Source organism: Solanum stenotomum, chromosome 12 (genome assembly GCF_019186545.1).
Source record: "Solanum stenotomum isolate F172 chromosome 12, ASM1918654v1, whole genome shotgun sequence".
Taxonomy (NCBI): domain Eukaryota; kingdom Viridiplantae; phylum Streptophyta; class Magnoliopsida; order Solanales; family Solanaceae; genus Solanum; species Solanum stenotomum.
The window spans coordinates 30377324-30395171 of record NC_064293.1 but is presented as its reverse complement, the minus strand read 5'-3'; the positions used below and the strand labels follow the sequence as shown (position 1 = coordinate 30395171).

General features: G+C 30.7%; 2 protein-coding genes across 2 annotated transcripts; one reads left to right on the top strand and one right to left on the bottom strand.

The window, feature by feature from the left end:
• The first annotated feature begins 903 nt into the window (after positions 1 to 903).
• Positions 904 to 5222, top strand: LOC125846444 (subtilisin-like serine-protease S). Its single transcript, XM_049525854.1, has 11 exons — positions 904 to 1110; positions 1202 to 1299; positions 1391 to 1488; positions 1581 to 1739; positions 2313 to 2424; positions 2510 to 3035; positions 3117 to 3211; positions 3307 to 3549; positions 3637 to 3751; positions 3991 to 4177; positions 4399 to 5222. Exons 1-11 carry the CDS (start codon positions 1030 to 1032, stop codon positions 4959 to 4961), a joined length of 2277 nt encoding a protein of 758 aa, XP_049381811.1. The 5' UTR covers positions 904 to 1029; the 3' UTR covers positions 4962 to 5222.
• Positions 5223 to 5420: 198 nt separating this feature from the next.
• Positions 5421 to 8625, bottom strand: LOC125846469 (uncharacterized). The gene is made up of 2 exons (XM_049525894.1): positions 8458 to 8625; positions 5421 to 6016 (listed from the first exon to the last, which is right to left on the bottom strand). Exon 2 carries the CDS (start codon positions 5999 to 6001, stop codon positions 5564 to 5566), a length of 438 nt encoding a protein of 145 aa, XP_049381851.1. The 5' UTR covers positions 6002 to 6016; positions 8458 to 8625; the 3' UTR covers positions 5421 to 5563.
• Positions 8626 to 17848: the final 9223 nt, after the last annotated feature.

Sequence of the window (17848 nt, the reverse complement as noted above, 5' to 3'; positions counted from 1 at the left end):
TCATTAAAGTGACACAAAGTATTCTTTTAGACTACAAATTTTTCAAAAGATTCCTTTTTTTCTAAAATAATATATAAAGTCAAACAATGTCAAATAAACTGAAACGGAGCCAACCAGTAATTTTCATTCCTAGCATGTGTGAAAGAATTCACATGGGTGAATACTGAATAGGCAAAATGATGAAAGGAAATTTGGGGGTTAAATATTCTAGTGACCATATCCCAGTAATAGCAGTACTTTCCTACAATATTCCTTTGTTCATCATCCATCACATATAATAATTACGTTTTCGTCAATAATAGTAGAGTGGTAAATATTTTTTTTATTTTAATTAGAAATTTTGGATTTGAGCCCCCTTGATACGAAGTCGTCTTTATTATAGAACATTTTACCCCTCAATATAAGACTCTTCTGTCAGAATCAAATTTAATTTAAATCCAATATAGATATAGTGAATACCGAATAAAAAATAATAATAATAATGGCGTTTTCTTTTCACATAATAGCACGTACCACTAAAATATAATTACTCCACACAACACAAGAATCGAATAATTACCCTTTTTAACGGTCTACTGAATACTCACTAACTGTTGCTCTAGTGGCCTCCCTCGTGCTTGGTTCAGTTAAAAGCAAAGAAACCATTTTTCACCACTTTTCTCCAGTCTTCACGTTTTCCATTTTCTTTTGTCTCACTAAACAAGTTTCTCTAAGCAATCGTTTGGTTCGCGAAAAAAGTTATTTCAAAATTAGCTAGGAGATCAAATAAGATAATATGGAATATCTCACTTTATTTCGCGTACTACTATCCCTGAACGAGTTAATGGAAATATACTTGTCTACTACTATTACCCACAGTATACCTGTGACACTGAATAATCTTTCCCTCTGCCTCTCCTCTTTATTTTCAAATCATTCTCTCTCTCTCTCTCTCTCTCTGTGTCTTGTTCTGCTATAAAAACCTCATCTTTTTTTCTGCTTGTAGTTGATAATACATGCTTTTACTAGCCTCATACATCAAGATAGGAGATGGATGTTTCAAAAAAGACTCTTTCTTTACTCTTTCTTTGTGTTTTTCTTGGAGAAATTAGTCTCTGCTTTTCTTCCAAGGTAAATTTGGCTCTGTATGAACTATGGGGACATGGGGTTTTATTTGAATGATGAATAGTTAGTAAAGCTGTGTTTTTTTTTCTTTCTTCAGTTATATGTGGTGTACATGGGAAGCAAAGATAGTGATGAGCACCAAGATGAGATTTTGAGGCAAAACCATCAAATGCTTACTGATATTCATGGAGGAAAGTAAGTTCTTGGTACTTTTAGCTATGAGTTTGTTTCCCCCCTTTTGGTCTGTTTTTGGCAAAAAAACTGAAGTGGTTAATAACCTTTACAGTGTTGAACAAGCCAAGACTTCTCATGTATACAGTTATAGACATGGTTTTAAAGGCTTTGCAGCCAAGTTGACTGAGAAACAGGCTTCTGAAATATCTAGTGAGGCTTTTACCTAATGTTTTATGTTACTGTTGATTACCTACTTTGATGGTTTGCACTCAGTCCACTATTTGAATGTTGAAACAAAACAGAAATGCCTGGTGTGGTATCTGTATTTCCAAATACTAAGAGGAACCTGCATACAACTCATTCATGGGATTTTATGGGGCTCAGTGAAGATGAAACAATGGAAATCCCAGGTTTTTCCACCAAGAACCAAGTTAATGTAATCATTGGTTTCATTGATACAGGTGATCATTTCTCTGTTCAACTAGCTCAAAGTTATCTTAATTGCTGCAATCTTTTTCCAGTTAGGTGAAAGATATGATCGTTTAGGTGATCGATGACACAAGCCAAGTCGGTCCCTTCACTGATTGTGTTGTCATGTAAAAGGCTCGTCACTAGTTACGTTTCTTAAGAAGAGTACAATAACATGACTTTGAAAAAGTGCTAAGTTTGTCATTTAGGTACATACGGTTGAACCTGGGGAAAGCAGTTCCTTTAGTACTCTGTTCCCTTTTCATCTATTGTAGGTCTGTAGGATAAGTTTTATCGCGCATCAATCAATTCTTGTTTCAATCATTTGAGAATGATGGGTATGTTTGCTTAGATTTTCTTTAGCCCAAGTTCATTCAATGTCTCAACTTCCTAGTTTCTTCTTTGCACTTGTTGAACTGCTTGTGAATGTAAATGGAGTAAAGTCATCTCTCTGTTCACAACCTTGTCAGTTTATCTTTAGCCTGGTCCCCAGCTTCTTTGTTTCCCTTGTTTTTTCGAACTAATTAGACCTTGAGGTTAAGCTCTTAAGACATTTACTGAAACAGGAATTTGGCCTGAGTCTCCAAGTTTTAGGGATACCAACATGCCTCCAGTGCCAGCTGGATGGAAAGGACAATGCCAATCAGGGGAAGCATTCAATGCCTCAATATGCAACAGGTTTCTTTTATTTGTCAACCATTTCTTGCAGGTTAATGTTTTGTTATATAGATGATAAGTCTAATAAGAATTTTGTCTTATATAGGAAAATAATTGGGGCAAGATATTATATGAGTGGCTATGCAGCTGAAGAAGATGATGGAAAGACCATGTTCAAGTCTGCCAGGGACAGTACTGGTCATGGAAGTCATACAGCTTCAACTGCTGCTGGGCGTTACGTAGCTGATATGAATTACAAAGGTTTGGCATCTGGAGGAGCCAGAGGTGGTGCCCCAATGGCCAGGATAGCAGTGTACAAAACCTGTTGGAGTTCTGGTTGCTATGATGTTGATTTGTTGGCTGCATTTGATGATGCAATTAGAGATAGGGTTCATGTCATTTCTCTATCTTTGGGCCCAGATGCTCCCCAAGGAGATTATTTTAGTGATGCAATTTCTGTGGGGTCATTTCATGCTGTTAGCCGTGGGATACTTGTGGTGGCCTCCGTTGGAAATGAAGGAACATCTGGTTCAGCCACAAATTTAGCTCCTTGGATGATCACAGTTGCAGCCAGTTCAACTGATAGAGATTTTACGTCTGATATTTTACTAGGAAATAGGGTTCAACTCATGGTAATCCCACTTTTCGATTAGTTTATATGTTAAAGTTATATTCAATTTCTATCTCCTCATTATGTTCTGGATATTTGGAAGGGTGAAAGTCTTAGCTTATCTCAAATGAATACATCTGCAAGAATCATACCTGCTTCTGAAGCTTATGCTGGATACTTCACTCCCTATCAATCCAGGTGAAGCAGAAGGTACTTAACTGTTTGTTAAATGTAGATATGTATGCATTGAAAATTATATTAAAGTGCTTTTTCCTTCCTATCTTATCCACTAGTTATTGCTTAGATAGTTCTTTGAATAGAACTAAGGCCAAAGGGAAGGTTCTTGTGTGTCGACATGCTGGAAGCTCAAGTGAGTCAAAGCTGGAGAAAAGCAATATAGTTAAACAAGCTGGTGGAGTTGGGATGATCCTTATTGATGAAGCAGACAAGGGTGTGGCTATCCCCTTCTCCATTCCAGCAGCAACTGTTGGGAAAAAGATTGGAAACAAGATCCTAGCTTACATTAATAATACACGGTTCACTTCCTTCTTAGTGGCTGTTGATGTTTGTTTTATTGCTCTTTGATATTATTAGCAATCATCTCATCTTTTTTATATTAACAGCCTCCCTACGGCAAGGATTCTCTCTGCTAAAACTGTTTTGGGAGCTCAACCTGCTCCTCGAGTAACAGCATTTTCTTCAAAAGGTCCTAATTCTCTAACACCAGAAATTTTGAAGGTAATGTATTTGCTTAAAATAGTATCGAATTTTAGAAACTTGTCTTTCAACTGCTACTTGTTTTCAACATCGATCACTCTTTGCTTTTATCATTTAGACCAACAAAGTCTTATGTTGCGTCCTCAGATTTCCTTCCAGAATCTTCAATGTGGTTTTAGATTAGTTCTTTCTCTTTGTACCTACTTTATTTGAGAATTTTTTTTTCTTGCAAGTAATATACCTGCTGATTTGCCTTGTAGCCTGATATTACTGCTCCGGGATTAAATATCCTGGCAGCATGGTCCCCAGCAATGTCTAGGTTGAACTTCAACATACTCTCTGGAACTTCCATGGCTTGCCCTCACATATCAGGAGTTGTTGCTTTGTTAAAAGCCGTGCATCCATCATGGTCTCCCTCTGCAATCAAATCAGCCATCATGACAACAGGTAAACTAGATGACTTACATAGTCTAACTATGCAACTCTTGAGTCTGAGGATTGCTTTAAAGAAAGAAAAGGGTGAGGGGATCAAGATTTGGTTTTGTTTGAGCATATTATCTTTAAAATACTTATGGTTTTATTTGAGCTTTGTATCTTATAAAAACTGAATGTGTATAAAGTGAATTTAACTATAACAGAATAATCTAATGTCATGAATGTTAATGCAGCCAAACTATCAGATATGCATCACAAACCCATAATAGTAGATCCTGAAGGGAAGAGGGCTAATCCATTTGATTTTGGTTCTGGATTTGTTAACCCCACGAAAGTCCTCGATCCTGGTCTGATATATGATGCACAACCAGAAGATTACAGAGCATTTCTTTGTTCAATTGGTTATGACGAGAAATCTCTGCATCTAATTACAAGGGACAATAGAACGTGTGATCAAACCTTTGCATCGCCAAATGAACTAAATTATCCCTCCATCACAGTACCAAACCTCAGAAACAAATACTCAGTAACTCGAACTGTCACAAATGTGGGAAAATCAAGGAGTACCTACAAGGCAGTTATATTTGCACCAAAGGGTATCAATGTTACTGTGGTGCCGCGAAGATTAGCCTTCACTAGATATTACCAGAAGATGAATTTCTCTGTGACTTTCAAAGTGGCTGCACCTACACAGGGATATGTCTTTGGGTCCTTGTCATGGAGGAACAAAAGAACATGGGTAACATCTCCACTTGTTGTCAGAGTGGCACATTCCAACATGGGTACCATGGTATAGTTCAGCTGCAGTGCTATTTATTTGTGTTATATAAGGGAAGTAACAAGATATTACACACAGTAGCTGCTGAAAATGGTTGCATGAAGCCAACACAAAATTCTTAGTAGCATACATGTAATTAGTAGCAGAATACAAATAATTAGTAATTCTTTATTCTGTTTGTCCCTAGTATTGAGTTTTGGTTCTTGCAACCTAGTCAGCTTACTCATAGGCATACTGCAAATTCTTTTACTTGTCTAGTAATTGCATTATGGATTGGCATCTCTCTGTCTCTGCTTCTATATGTACTAGTAGTTCATTTTTTAATGGAATATCTTATCATGTTGGTATTATAAAACCCAAGAAACAAACAAAATGCAGTTTTCTTCACACACTCTGGTAAGTACAAGTCTTGTGACTTCCAACTGATCCAACATGCATTTGGAATAAGACTAAGGAGGGGCTGGGAGGAAGTTTAGATTTGGTCATTGTGCAATAAAAAACCAGTCGATGTTATATAATGCATCGTTACAATCTCAACTTTATGCTAACAGAAGTTGGATTGTTGTACACAATTCTGTATATATCCCCAGTTTACTGAAAAACACATTTTAAATAAACCATCATAATCGCTGGCCTTGGGATTGAATATCTGAAGGATCAACCAGGCCTTCTAACACAACAAGATCATCAAGGAGTGTTAGCTTCTCGTCTTCAAGGGCCTTGATCTCATCTTCGGCTTCTCTCAATTCTTTATTAAGACCAAAACTTTCTTCTTCCAGCAATAGATACTTTCTCCTTAATGCCCGATATTCTTTTCCAGAAGTGGAAGCATCTGGCGAGAATTCAGGTGTTGATTTCTCAGCATATTGGAATAATGGGGAAACTTCGTTTGGTGGGACTCTTTTGGTGGGTGTTAACCCATTTTGAATTGGCATTGCACGCACATCTTGCATCCTTTTTGCCTTATTCCCTTCTTTTTGCAGAGCCTTTGGTTGTGATGTTTTCTTTTTCCGCAATTTAGGAGCTGAAGCTTCCTCCAGTCCTCTCTGGTCTTGCATATCTCTATAATTGATCTACAAGGATAAACAGCTATTGATATCAGAAGGGTGGAGTCTGAAAGAAAGCTGCAGTTGTATAATCCACAGGAATAATAGAATCCAACTTCTAGATTCTAACTTTATGCAATCTCCCTAACCGATCTCACACATAAAAACAAAAGAACCCTGAAAAGATAATTGGTAATTCATGCATGCAGTCTGAGGTAATATCCCATTAAGTTCTGGTTATCATCCACAATATCTTTGGGGTGTTGGTGGGGCAGTGGGAGGTAGGGAGGATCCACTCAGGAATTAATAAAAAGGTCAGATTACTACAATAAATTCCGGACGAGAATAATGCCAATGAGCATCAGACAGTTAAGAGAGAAGCACTGATGATCACAGCCTCCAAACACTAAGCACCAAAGTAACAAAACATGAATCCCAGGTAACATGAAAACCACTTACCAACATTATCAATTTCTTACACCCTCAAAGATAATATAGAGGGAAAAATTGTTGTGGTAGTACTATCAACAAATAAGAACCCAATGAATGATATAGAGAATACTGTTCCAGACATCTCAATATACAGAGCACCGACACAGCATGGCACATAATTTATTTTTAAATAAATTGGACACCAAAACATCATTTTTTTCCCATTCTACAAAACGATTTGCAAGACTGAATAGAGGGTCATGCTGAAGAATCTCTGTCCATGTCTAAAGCTTTGGCCTTCATTTGTTCTACCTTCTCCATACATTTTACAGTTTTAATTAAGCAAGATAATTCCATTATCCTCTAATTCAAGATGAGAGAATTGTACCAAGGTGACTGTTTTTGAGGCTTTTTTCTTTCAAGAATATCTCATTATCAATTCTGGCTGGTATTGGCAGTTTTGACTTTAGACTCAAAGAATAACACTTAATGTATAGACCATCAAAATGACGGGCCTTATGATGCCCAGCCAAGTAATAAGTCTCCTAACATAACCAAAAGAACATAGCACAAGAATTACAAGAAAATTTGTAAGTCATTATAGTTGATATTCCTACCACTATATCATATTTTGTGGTTGGATGTAGAAAACAAGAAATGTTCCACAGGCTACCGCAGCTTCTTACTAAAACATCCACAAAGTCATATGATTCCTACGTCCAAGCAACTAATATCCTTGACATTTAACAGAAATATCCCTTTTATCGACTTAAAAACAATGACCTACTATGATTTCGTAAATAAGTATGGAGTCAATAATGGAGGGGGATGTTTCAATTAGATCCTTTTCACCAGTAACTTCAGTGAGATCTTCGCGATAAGAAAGTCAATGTTCTACATTCAAAGTCAATCTACAATAGACACAGGTTTTAATTTTCTCAAAGTTGCGCAAGGAAAATTCATTTGTCAATCCAAAGACTAGAATTGCTTACAATGCCAGACTTGAAGGCTTAATATCAAAGTTCCAAATTGAATGAGCCTACATTAACCACACTGCAAGTTAAAGTCAATATTTGACCAGAACTGTCTCTAGAGTCTAGTGGGGATTAACGAAATTGAATGGTCATATTACAAGGAAATCTCCTCCAAAGACATTGTCCTTTTCACAAGCTCTCTACTCAAATTTAACAAATCTAAGAGAAGATTTCACTGTTTGAACAGCAAACATTTCAACGAAACGACTTCAATTTTTTCGTGCAAACTTAGCCTTGAATGACTCTATCATAAAAAAATCAAAAACCCAAAAGGAATTGAACTCTAAGGTTTTGAAGCTAGACACAGACTTGGGAAATTTAAACTCCAATAGTTATATATCTGAAGAGTTGGAACAACATAAGCGCCAAATACATGAATTCTAAGTAAGAATACATTTCATACATGATACATCCATTCTATTGTACGGAAGAATCATTGCCGCTGTTTAAGTAATTTCTCTCTGTTTTTCTTTGAAGAAAATATTAGCAATCTTCTTCCTCCAATGTGCATCATTACTTTGACACAAACATTTTTAAAACACACTTATTCATCACAAATATATATATTTTTTAAAAACCCTTTATCATAATCCTTAACCAATCCATCACTAAATCTAGGAAGCTTAGCATAGGCTTATCATATTTTACCAGGATGAAATTAGGATACCCTACAAGCAAAAATAATCAAAACACAGCAGATTAGTGTCCCTTCTTGCCCTCCATTTCCAGGCAAAACTCAAAGCCATAGTAACATAAATTGGACCCAGAAAAAAGGCAACCTTCATGATCAACAATAGGTAAAACATCAACTAATAGTCATTAAATGAGGAAAAAGATGAAATATTTCAGACTTCATAAAGCTAAATCGAGTTCAAACTCAAATTATAGTAAAAGAAGAAGACAAATTCAACTGGGTCGATAAACTCAGGACCTAAGAACACAAAAGTAATTGCATATTTAAGATTTTAACATAAAGCAATTAGACCTAGATTATAAAATCACCTCCTTTTCTTGCCCAAAATTGAACGGCTGTCAATGTGGCGGATGAATTCTCTGTGCAAATCAGCGGAGGCAACTTCTCGGAGCTTTACAGCAAAGAAGAAAGGGCTTTTTACTGTCCTCCAAATTCCAATTTTGGACAAGCTACCACTAGGGCTCCTGTATTAATCGGATGTTTCGGGTTCGAATCTTGCTATATAAATTTATTTTATAGTAAGTTTTTTCATGATCGAAATTATAGAACTTTAATTAAGAAGGATTCTTTTACTGCTTTTTTGTCCTCATTATTTCGACATCATTCTCTATCAATGCCATTGAAGCCAATTGAGACAATCATCAATGATAACTTTTTACTAATTTTTTTCTTTAAAATCTAGACTAATTAATCTCATAAAAAAAATATTCATAGCTTACTAAGTTTTCTTAGCAATATGAAAAATATTTTTGGATAGTTGCTTCTATTGCTTCAAACTGTGTTTTCAATTCAATAAACAATACAAAAATTAATTGCAAATAATACAAAATTAATAGAAAACAAATTTTGATCCATACAACATCACATGTACTCCAATTTATTTAAATAATACTCAAAGTCAATAGTAACAAAAATAGTTGAACGTTATTTCAAGAAATAAATCTTAGACCTAGTGAACATTTTTTAAAAAATAAATTGAAAAAGAGAAACTGAAAATTCATTAATCTTTAAATATGAAAATATAATAATTAAATTAATAAAAATAAGTATTTTTAAAAATAAACTGATAGTATAATTTTCTTGTCCACTGTTAGTGAATATAAGTTAATCTCTTTCAAAATACTATACTCTAATTTGTATGAAGTTAAATAGTCTAATTTTGATTGTTGAGCATAAAATTTATATATTTGAAATTTATATAAATAGTATAGTAAATAAAAATAATTCATAATTTAAAATATATTAAAAAAAGAGTTGTCTGAATTTCAATTTGGAAAAAAGTAAAACTTTTTATGCACTTCCTCCATTACATTTCACTCACTAGTACTACTTTCATTTCTATTAATATGTTACCATTTCAGATTTCACGTCATTTGAAAAATTAAGTAAGTTTACGAAAAAATGTCATAAATAACTCTTTAATTATAGGAGTAGATCTAAAATGGTCCTATAACTATATTTTTTTTTAATTTATTCCTTCAACTAGTTAAAAACTTATCAGATTTGGTCTCTTAACTATACATTTATCGGTTTTAATCCCTTAACTATACATTTATCGGTTTTAGTCCCTTAGGTATAGTTAAAAACTTATCAGATTTGATTTATGTCTATTTTTTATACAAATAACTTAGGTTTATATTAACAATAATTCATGTCTCGAGAAATTAAATTCTTTAGCCATTTTTTCAATTGTTTCACTCTTTCCTATTTTTACTTCAAATTATCCTTTGCAAATAACCTTAATATCGACGATCCTAAATAAAATTCACAAACAAAGAAAGTATATGTCATAATTTAATTCAACAGACAATAAAATGAAGCATGTCATTGCTACTAATGACTTAAATATGCTAAACTTTATTACAAAAAAAATTATTACACGTTGAATTCAAAATTTGTACTCCAACGACTTTATTGAAGGAAATTTGTTTAATTTGTCAGAAATTGAAATTTATAAAATGGTAGATTTGCAACTTTTTTTTTAAAATAGATTGATTTTATTATTCTATTCATTTTATTTTACGTAGAGAAATTTGACTATATATGGCATTTTCTCATAAGTTTACCATTATAACTTTATTTAGTATTCTCTTAAAATCAAGTTTTCAATAAATGAACATAAATTAATTTATTTTGATAAATTAATTGACCAATGAACATGAATTAATCATGTAGTTTTTCTATGTTATTTAAATTCATACTTTCAAGGTTAATACTCACTATGTCCACTCTTAATTGTAATGTTTTGTTTTTTGAAAGTCAGTTTGACTAATTTTCAAAGTTAAATTAGATTACATTAATTCGATATTTTAACAAAAAATTTAGATATTCAAAAACTATACAAAGATTACTATAAATTCCAATTTTTTTGCATATCAATATGATTAAAAAATACATCGTAAAATGTTAGTCAAAGTTATTATTGTTTGATTCTAAAAATAGAAACTATGACAATTAAAAGTGAACGGAGATAGTATGTCACAAGGTAAAATAGAAAGAATAATGTCATTTATGCATCAATTTTATGAAATGACAATAATATAAAGGAACATCTATTTTTAGTAAGAATGGCGTATAAATAAGAACGAAGAGAGTATTTAATTCGATACGTATCAAGTATGCACACCCCTACTTCGACCAAAGCAACTGATCAGCTCCCTTCTTCAAAATGTAACTTTTTATTTATGTTTTAATTTATTTATGTAAAATGTAACTATCATGGACTTATTTTTCAATCAATGGAATTTCTAATATCCTTTGGCCGGTTTGAAATCTTATCCACTTAAAAGATGTACTCCATCTATTTAAAGATACTTAACATATTTAGTTTCACATTTTAGAGTCAATTTAGAAAATTTTACTTCTTTAAGGAGAAAAAAAATTATGTTTACGTATTATTTTCTTGATATTTGATTTTATATTAAAAGATAATATGCATTATATAATTTTAAAATTGTTTATTTTTAAAAGTAATCTCTATCTTATTTAGTGGAGAAAAGGTTCGACAGATTTTAGGGATAGTTTTTGTTATTTTTATTATTTTATCTATAAATAACTAATCGATAGGAATAACTTATTTCGATACTAATTAATAATTCTGATATAATTTATCTTGAAATTCACTAACTCAAAATAAAACAATACTAAATTTTTATTCTAAAACTATTTATACTTGTCCAGCATACAGACGACCAATAATTATATCTTACTTTCATAATTGTTCCAATTTTTATTTACAAATAGTATAAGTAGGTCCGTACCCATTTTGAGTTATATAAATTGGGTAAAAACTAAAAAGTACTACTTGAATGTTCTACATCGCATTAAGAAAGTTTGTTGAAGATAAAGAGTATTCATGGTTTCTTCTAAATGGGCGAATTAACAAGCAATTTATTAGGGTACGTGAATTTGTGATTTCTTTTATATTTTATATACTTGATATATAATAATATCCACTGATATTTATGTTATAAAAAAATTAATGGTGCATTTGATTCAATGTTGAGTTAATTATATAATGAAGAAAAAAGAAATATTAAAGGGTGTAGTCAGATGAATAACATACTTTCATTCTTAATTGGAGTTCTCGAGAACGCCTAGATTAACCATCCTATATAAGGAAGAAAAAAGAAACATCAAGGGGTGTAGCCGAAAGAATGGAATATATTCTTTCATCCTTAATTAAAGTTCTCGAGTTCAAACTTTGAAAATGGAGAAATCTAAATTGAGAGTACTTCCTCTTTAGTAAAGTTTAATGTGATACGAATCTAAATTGATCAGACTAGTTAACGGATGCCAAATTTTTTTAGACCAGTTAGATTACCTATCTTCTCCTTCAAAATATTACTATAATTTTTAAACTTTTATAAATAAAAAGTATATACTCCATTTCAAATCTATGCAAACAGTATAATAAATAAAAATAACTAATAATTAAAAATGTATTTTTGTAAAAAAAAATTTAAAAAGAGAGTTGTTTGAATTTCAAAATTCAAAAAAATGTAAGCTTTTAATGTACTTCCTCCGTTACATTTCATTCACTAGTATTTAATTTTTCCCTGGCTAGAAATTCACTCGCTTATCCGGAATGAGCTACTGAGTTGGAGTACAGGAAAGAAGCACCACTTCTTTATTGTCTTGAAACTCTGCTCGAAATCCGAATCATAGAGAATATAATATTTAACCCAAAATAAATATTTTTTTATAATTTTAAATGTGTGATGATAAAAATTTAATTTCAATGCGATAATTCGTTAGTATAAAGTGCGCACACCCTATAGTACGCCCAAAGCAAATGGTCAGCTCCCTTCTTCAAAGTGTAATTTTTATTTATGTTTTAATTTATTTTATGTAATTACTATGAACTTATTTTTCAATCAATGGAATTTCAAATATCTTTTGCGGGTTTGACCAGCTAAAGATATACTCCATCTGTATTAAGATAGTTGACATATTTAATTTCACTTTTTAGAGTCAATCTTTTAATCAGTAAAAATTTTACTACTTCAAGGAGGAAAGTTTATATAGTATTGTTTTGTATTGATGTTTTAGTTTGTTGTATTAAAAATAACATACATTACATAATATAGAAATTGTTTGTTTACAAAAATATTTATCATCATTAGTAGAGAAAATGCTTGATAGACCTTAGGGGTGATTTTTGACATTTTTATTGTATTATCCCTAAATAACTAATACTAATACTATTATTTCACCATTTGACCGAGATAGCTTATTTCGATATACTTTTGAATCTTGATATAACTTAACTTATCTTGCACTTTAGTGACTCAGACAAAAAATAAGACTGTACTAAATTTTATTTTAGAATTATCTATCTTGTCCAGCGACGAAACCTAAGTATATTCTACTTTCGCATTTGTCCTAATTTTATTTAAAATAGTATAAATAGATCAGTGGTCGTCAGGTAATTAAGTCTAAAATAGATTCTCCAACAGATTCTAATTCTTCCAATCCAACTCTATCGAGCATTCAACGAGTACTACTTGAATGTTCTGCATCTTGCATTAAGTAAGTTTGTTAAAGATAAAAAGTATTCATAGGTTTCTTCTTTTATGGGCGAATTAATAGGAAAAATCAGGACACCTGAACTAGTAAATTTTTATGTAAAACTAGGTTATTTAAGTATATATATTTTAAATTTGACATAATATTATTTGTTGACACCTATGTTATAAGAAAACCAAATGACACACTTGATTAAAAATTGATCAGTTCACTTATTTATATAAAGAAGAAAAAAGAAACATCAAGAGGTACTGTTGTTGGATGAATAAGATTTTTCCATCCTTCATTGAAGTTCTTGAGAAATTCTAGATTGTCCACACTCAACTGTATATATAAAGAAGAAAAGAAAAAATCAAGGGGTGTAGTCGGATGAATGAGATATATTTTTTCATCCTTAATTGAAGTTCTCGGGTTCAAGTTTTGAGAATGGAGAAATCTAAGTAGAGAGCACTTCCTCTTTAATAAAGTTTAATGTGCTATGAATCTAAACTGATCAGACTAGCTAGCCGGTGATGGACCTTATAACGAATATATTCAAAAAAAAAAGAAGAAAAAAAACATTTTCTCATCCTATATAATAGAAACTTTTGAATAAAGAGAATAATAGAAACATGAAAAAAGTAATTATTCTCATATTGTACTAAAACTAACATTAACAATGAGAGAATATAACAGCTTCTTTTAAAAAGCAAGGAACACACTAAGCCTTTGTGATAATCTTCAATATAAAGTTCAGTTTATACCTTCCACTTAATTATATAATATGCTTTTCATGTGGCAATTTGGAATTCTTTACCTAAAAATACCTATCAATAATTAGATCTACTATGTAAATGAATTTTACACAATAAAATTGCATTCATGTCCACATTAATTTTTTTTTAAATGTCAGTATGTATATATAGTCCAATAAAATTCTCCCAACACACAGCACATTATACAGCTGAAAAGCTACTTATTTTATCTCATTCTTTATGTAATGGAATCATATATCATTAATTTTGCCTTTTCTTTGGATAATAAATAATAAAAGGTCCTTTTATTAAAGAAAGACTTTATTGGATCTCCCTTTTTAATCATTTACTAGACACTATAATCAATTAATGAAGATTTATCTCCATCCAATACAATAAATCAAAAAGATGTGTGAACACTTGCTGTCAAAAGAGAAGAAAAAATAATAATGTAGATTTACAATTTAAAAGGATTTTAAAAAGAAAAATGGAATCTTTTTTTCCTCTTCAATCATTTGATGAAAAAAATATCTGATTTGAGTTGGATGGTCTAATTATTTCTAGAAGTTGCATGAGAGTGAATCTACCACGTTGATTATAAATTTGCCTAAATTAAATAATTTTTGTTTAGACTTGATATATTCATTAGGTATTCATAAAAATTTGATTGAGAATTCAGATATATATTATAAAATTATCATTAAAAAAATTATAATACGTTATAAATCCTGAATATAATCGTACAATCTTTCATTATTTTCTTTGCTCTTTCTACTTTTGTTCACGGTAAATGTTTGATTACAAAACAAAAATTAGAACTAGAAATAGAATAAAGTAGTACCTTTTTTTTTTTTTTTTTTTTTTTTTTGTAAATTGCTTACTTCATTTTTCTTAATCTAATTTTTATTTTGATAGATATTTTCTCTATACTTCAACTTACACTGATGAAGTGAAAGTCAAACACTTATTTTGTTTTATTATGGAAATTATGTCCTTTTAAATATTGGGTTCCACCCAACTTATTAATGATATTTTTGCCTTGTCTTCTGAAACTGAAATATATGAACGAACAAATGAGTCTTTAAAGAATTATTCTTATAATAATCCACATTTTAATATTGTACATTCTTTAACTGAAAACATATGTTACGTTGTTAAATTATTGTTTAAAAACTACAATTGAATATAACTAGCTAGAACTTATACTTGATTAGCAACAAAAGTTTTACCCAATTAGTTATTTTAAGTTAATGTCAAACTTTAAAGATTTTATTAAGCGGAGTCAAAATCGATGCAATTTTACGTTTTATAGTTAATTGACCTCTTACTCTTCGTTTTTATTATATTTTATACAACCAACAAAAACTTAAATCCTAAATGTTTGACTTCATTAAACTAAAGTTTAAAAGGAGAGTTGGTATTAACAAATACCAAAATGGGTTACAATTTTCTTGTTATATATCCTTCCTACGCAGGAACTGCATTACGCCATTAATATATTTATTTTATAATTTAATGTGATAAGTTTGTTGACCATTTGCTTGGTCAAATGATGAATTTTCATAAGTTTCAGCTTATTGGTCAAATGATTAATTTTCTTTTATCTCTTTGAAGAAGGACAAATTTTAAAATATATATATGCGATTTTATGTACGAATTGGAATAAGAATTGTTGTTTTCAAGTGTGAATCAGGTTCAAAATTCGGACTAGAAATTGCTATTTTATTCAATGCAGTTAGCGATTTATTTGTTGATCTGAGGGCGGGAACCTTCTTATCTTAAGGTAGGCAGCCTCAGGTGGGAAGGGCTCGGGTTCACGTTTTGATGATCAATAGGTATGATGGATAGTTATTTCCTTCAGCTTCATTCAATCATAGATTTGAAATCAAAATTTGAAGTTGTGTTTGGTTAAAATAATTAAAATTTTGTGATTGAAAATCTCAAGAATCCAAGCTTCAAAATCAAATTTCACGATTAAATAAAAATATTTAAAAAATAAAATTTTAAAATCTATAATCAATCGCTAGGCTATGTTAATTCTATCGGACGGTGATGAGTTTACCATATAAAAGGAAGCATAAAGCAAATAAGCACACTGCGCACACATATAAAGAGAGTTTGGAGTAAAAAAGGATCATTTTTTTCCTTCTAAAATGCATAAAAGGCTATTTATTTTGCTGATTAACCAAAATGGACAAATCTTTCAAAGTTGAGAGCGATTTGTCCGTTTTAGTTAATTAGCAAAACAAGTGGCTCTTTGTTCATTTAAGAAGAAAAAAATGACTCTTTTAACTCTAAACTCTATATAAAGACAATAATATTAATTAATGCAATGTCTTTTTTAACCGGCCAAAAAAATATATAGAAATGAAACACACAATAATAGTAATTTTATCCATAACCAATTAGTGCTACATTTGATCATTCAGTAAGCAGTACGTGAGTTACGTTGGCCTGAGCCTATCAAATTCCACAAAAGGAAAAACAACATATTTCCTAAGTAATATAGTAGTTTATTTAGCAAAAAATATTTATTTCAAAATAATTCTCGCTTTAGAAATTTCAGAAAATAATTAATATAATAGTAGTAATTATTTTCAATTATATTTTATATTAAAGAATTACCAGTACTAAATTTTTTAAAAATATCTACAAGCTAGAACCAACTTAGTAAATAATACCTTATAACATTTATTACTTTTCTTTATAAACATGATAAAAATTAAAACAATACTTATTTTGAAATCAAGAAAATAATATAATTTAAATATAAAAAAATAATTTAAAGTGCACGTAAGTTGATTCGGATATCACGATTACAGTTGCATTGATGAAGTACACTACAAATCTTCAATTTCTTACTTAATTACAATACTACCTGTCGTACTGCAATAAGGATTCTCTCATTTATATACGCCACCTTTTTCAAAACGAAAACAGTAATAATTGAGTTGAGTCACATCATTTTTTTTATTAAAATATTTAAAACGTTTACTAAAGTTTCCAGCCATCACAATAGTCAATAACACAAATTAACAAATTAGAACGCACGTCGTCATAACAAGCTCTATTTAAATTAGTTGTATTAAAAAAATAATATGCATGACATAATTTCTAAAATAAAGTTGATGGTTTACAGAATATCTTTCATCTTATTTAGTAGAAAAAAGTTTGAAAGACTTCAAGGATATTTTTGTCATTTTAATTGTTTATCTAGAATAAATGATCCCGATATTGTTATTTCATTCTCTAATACTGACAACTTAATTAAGTTCTTAATTACACTAACCAAACAAAAGATAAGACAATACTACTATATTTTTTTTCTTATCTCAGAACTATTTATAGTTGTCCAGTGTATTAAACGATCCCTAATTAAAATTTAATCCTTGAAATAGTATATTTATCTTTTTCTTTTGCGACGTAAAATCATAGTATAAAATGGTATATTGAATAACAAATTTTAGTAGTATTATATAAATTTAGATAAAGGAGAGCATATTTTGATGAATAAAGCGTGCACCGAAATTTAATATCAATCGTTCAAGTGGGTATCAAATACAAAAAGGAGAGTAAAAGACCAAAAGGCCCCCACAAAATTATTTAATCCAACTAGCAAGATACTGACCTGGAAGGGCATGTGCTGTACAACCCAAAGTCTATCCCCTCTTGGCTCTTTCCTCTCCTTTTAATTTTAATAGAATACTCATGCAAATAATTACGTATAAAAAATGCACAGCCAAAATGATTTACATATAAATATTACTCCATGTTTCACAAGCAATAAATTTTAAACATATGGTTTAATGTAAGTTATTATTTTTTATCAAATGTAATTAATATCTACTACTATCAATAAGGTTGTTAGTGAAATGATAAGTCCATCATTCTTAATCAGTCATCTCAAATGTGAAATCTAACATGAATATCTAGTAAA